This window comes from Temnothorax longispinosus, chromosome 2, assembly GCF_030848805.1.
Source record: "Temnothorax longispinosus isolate EJ_2023e chromosome 2, Tlon_JGU_v1, whole genome shotgun sequence".
In the NCBI taxonomy this organism is placed as follows: Eukaryota; Metazoa; Arthropoda; class Insecta; order Hymenoptera; family Formicidae; genus Temnothorax; species Temnothorax longispinosus.
The window spans coordinates 12,756,370-12,760,965 of NC_092359.1; the positions used below are offsets into that span (position 1 = coordinate 12,756,370).

Below are 4,596 nucleotides of genomic sequence, written 5' to 3' on the forward strand. Positions count from 1 at the left end.
CATACACACATACACACAGTGGATTCAAATAGAAAAAAGTCAATAGTTATATAAACAAAAAATAACAAATGTATTTGTTGTAAATATATTTGCGATGTAAATATATTCGCGATAAAGAGAATCGCGTGATATACTTATACGCATATTCCTACATGCCTGTTATTACGTTTACGCGAGTGTTACTTCTATAGTAAATTACGATAATTCACTCGTTTACGCGGAGTAAATTATCGTAAGTTAATACAAAATCCCGTTTACGCGAAAGAATTATCGTAAGTTACTACAGAAGTGACGCTAGAGTAAACGTACGTAGTACTTGTTCAATGTAAATAATGAACGGAATTGACGACTTTATTTACGTTGCGAATATGAAAGTAAGAAAGTCATCGTAAACAGGAAAAAGGAGAAGGACTGGTAAAAAGTACCCCAGCCCCAGTAGTGGGTCATCGGATTCAAATGGCCGAGTGTACATTCATTTCTCTGCGAGTCGCGTGTGTAACAGCATCCGAGTGTGTGCAGTCTGTACTTGAGGTCACGTCAGATTCGCGCATCTTCATATCTGCATAATATAAAAATCGAAGAACAAGTGAGTATCAAATATATACAATTGTCAGAGTGCCTTTTTTTTTAATCATCACTGCTTTGACTTTGTATTGCATTTTTTTGCAGTGGGTAAAGGGTCGATCGTGTTCTCGACTATGGACGATGAGACGGGAGAAAAGTTAGACGAGGTATTCGGGGTGAAGCCTAGTTTTGTGAAGGTGCAACCTAGTCATTGCTTGTTACCGCCAAAAATTATTTTCTACGCGCAGAAGATACGTGACATGCCGGTGTACGAGGATGACATTTGGATGATCTCGTTTCCTCGAACTGGTGAATATCTCACAATCAGTAACGCGCGTAATTTTAAGTAAACGTGGTTGCGCAATTATTAAAAAAAGGAAGAAAAAAATCGAAACACGACTTTCTCGATCACGAGCGATACAAAACTGAGATAAATTGCAATTAATTCCACATAACGTAATTAGGGTGACTTGGATCAAATGCCAATTAACTTAATCGGCAATTAATTGATCCATTAATATCTAAGATATTTTGTTAATGCGGACAGAATACTAACTCTTTACTATATATTTAATACATAGACAGAATAACTCGGAGTTATCTGTCGTAATCAATTTTGCCGGTTGAATTATAGTCACTGATTAAGTTAATCGGGATTTGATCGAAGTGTTACCTTTATTTTCTTAAATGTCGCTTCTTGATACAAATAAATTTTAGGAAGTCACTGGGCACAGGAAATGACGTGGTGCATCGGCCACGATTTTGATTACGAAAAAGCCCGCACGCTTATACTAAAGCGGAGTCCTACTCTCGAGTAAGTCGATTCGATTTAATATTTTGTACACATTTGTAACTCTTGTAAGAGAAATTATGTTATCCTAATCGTTCTCCTATTTTTTCTCTCTGTAGGGGTTCGGTTATCATGGTCAATGGAAAATTTGATGATTGGTTCAAAGATCTTTATCTAGGCGACTCCGTCGAAAATGTAACAAAGATGCCAAGACCACGATATATAAAAAGTCACCTGCCATGGGACTTATTGCCAAGGCAACTTCACGAGAAAAAGCCAAAAGTAATGACGCAACGTACAAATGTAAAATCGTGATTATTCCCTTTATAACATGTCGATTTTCCTCTTTCGCAGATAATTTATGTGACGAGAAATCCAAAAGACGTCTGTGTCAGTTATTACCATTATTGCAGAGTATTCCACGGTATGAATGGAAGCTTCAACGATTTTGCAGAATTGATGCTGCGTGATGGTGGTACGTTAAACAACATGCATGAATTAGAAAATGACGTCATTTCTAAAATATTTAAAAAAAATCAAAATTAGCATTAAAATTAAGAAAGTTGTAAGGAAAATAAGAAATGTTAAAGTCAACATTTTTTATTCTCCTTACAATTACCTCCTTAAAATTAAATTTGAAAAATAATGTTTGTTTAGTGCCGTACGCTCCATTTTGGGATCATATTCTGCCCTTCTGGAAGATGCGAAATCAAGATAACATGCTGTTTCTGACGTATGAAGAAATGAAACGGGTAAAGCACGCATTTTTTTCTTTTATCTTCACAGATTTCTCTTATTAAAACGCGCGTTGCTCTTCGCAGGATCAAGTGGCGGCGATTAAAAAGACAGCGAAATATTTAGGCAAAACCGTGACGGACGAACAAGTTATCGGGCTGCGCGAACACCTGAAATTTTCCAAAATGGCGGAAAATCCATCGGTGAACATACAACAGCTCAAACAGCTGCTAGATGACAAGGATGAACTGAACAATGATCCGAATTTCAAGTTTATCAGAAAGGGCAGGGTCGGCGATTGGACGAATTACATGTCCGAGGATCTCGCTCGACGATTCGATAAATGGACGGAGGAGCATCTCTACGGGACCGGCCTAAAGTTCGATGTGGACGTTATGTCCGACGAAGAATAAAGGTGCCAATTCATGGGACGCTGAAAAACAGCGTTGAGCGACGTCACGTGACATCACTATGATGCCAGCGTCAAGAAAGAGAAGTTGGATTTTTCCAACTTCAAGCGTCAAAGCCAAAGCAGCGCGAAGACGCCGAAATTTTGACGTTGTTTTCCTTTTCATGAATTTCAATTGACGCCGGCGTCAATTGTGGTCATGCGACCTTCTTGCCGCTGAAAATGAGCGTCGAGCGTCAGCATGAAAAGGCACCTTAATAGCTTCGTATTATCCCCACCTGAAAGAATTATGAGAATTTTTATTTTAGATTGTAAATCTATGATTATTTGTATTATAATCGATTTGTCATGGGAATTTATCATATTCGAAAACACCGTAAAATCGCATAAATAATAAGTAGTAGTAAATAATAATAGTGAATATAAAAAATAAACGTATCCGCGCGAATCGCGCCGCCATGATACTACCTTGGCCTTTTCGCGGTCTCGCACGGACACGAGCCGATCGGGAAATCGCGGCTAATCATTCAGTCCGCAAGTCTACACTGGTCTACACAATGCGACACTTGCCCGTTGTTTCGTGCGCCTTCCCGACGTTCCATTATACCCACGACGTGTTGATAAAATGAGCGAATAATCGTGAAACGCAAGGCTCGTTCGGTGCCGACAACGTTCCTGGGTGGTGGGTGGTAGTGGATGGGCTAAATTCAAATGAATTGGTAACTTCACCCCACGAGTGGAAGCGCTGAATATCGATGTATCGATAGATTACGCATTGAATATTACATACATATTAATACATACTTTTGTAATAATAAACACAATTTTTTATGATAATTAATATGACCAATATATTTAAAAATTTTCATATTTTATTTTATAATATATGTTTTATAAATACTTAAATAAATGTTTACAAATAATGAATACATAATTTACTGATAATGCTATTATAAAAAAGAAATTGGATTATTATAATATTATAAACTAAATATAATTTGCGTATTGTAATTTTAATATTAATAATATTATATAAATATACTTCTTCTTTTCACCCACCTACCCTCATCTATCCGTGTATCTCAGTTACTCGATCCACCTCGATACGAAAAGACAAAGACGAAGAAAAAAAAATAATATAATAATAAGAAAATAAAAATGATAATAATAAATCTAAATATAATAATATGTATGTAATTACATTAATACTTATAAAAACAAGGCTAGATACAGATATAAAATAAAGATCAAAAAGGATATTTATAGATGTAGAATATTCAAAAGTTTTCTATTTTTCCTATTAATTTCTTTACATGATTTATTATGTTCTGATAATATAAAATAAATACGCATACGCAAAAATAATTTTATTAGAAATATTGTAGGAAAATGCGGACATGGCGGTCCAAAAATTATATCTTGCGCAAGCTGAAATAAGTAACCGCCAATATTTTTCTGAAAACAATTTTTTTTTAAATTTTTCACAAATATTTCTTCTAATTTATATATGTATAAAGAGAAATCATCGCTTGCTATATGTAAGTTTCCGAACAAGTTTGTTTCATTGTTTTCATAAGCTCGAAATGAAGAATATGTTGTATCATCTAAAGTATCATCTAAAGCCTTGTTTTTATTTACATAAGCTATACATGTATCACATGAATGTATTTCTAAACATTTTTTTATTAGGTATCCACATACATATTTAAATGCATTTTTTTCTGGCAGATTCATTGTATAATAATCAGGATTTGGGATTTCTAAAATTGTACACGTTGAAGATGGAACAAATTCAGATACGGTAGATGAAATAGAATTTGGCGTTCCAATTAGGTTTAACATATCATCTTCATCTGGAGCATAATTTTGCGTATCTGGATGTTTCAGAAATGTAATACTAAACAGTTTTTTAAAAGCGCGTACAAATTGTATAGGTGTTGGATTTGAAGAATTACATTGTTGTCTAATCGAATCAAAGAAATTTTCGAGACAATCTTGATTAATCCTACGTGTTCTCAAGTATGGAAAATTATAACATTTTAATATTTCCCAAAGTTTTATTGTACTTTTAATCGTGATCTGCCAGCATTCAAAACAT

The 4,596-nt window shown here is 34.7% G+C and overlaps 1 protein-coding gene across 1 annotated transcript; it reads left to right on the forward strand.

Annotated features, from left to right (window-relative positions):
- Positions 1-445: 445 nt before the first annotated feature.
- On the forward strand, positions 446-3,052 carry LOC139807933 (luciferin sulfotransferase-like). Its single transcript, XM_071769441.1, has 7 exons — positions 446-586; positions 670-873; positions 1,282-1,378; positions 1,474-1,636; positions 1,709-1,829; positions 2,012-2,106; positions 2,176-3,052. Coding segments are annotated over exons 1-7 (1,008 nt in total). The 5' UTR covers positions 446-585; the 3' UTR covers positions 2,503-3,052.
- The last annotated feature ends 1,544 nt before the right edge of the window (positions 3,053-4,596 follow it).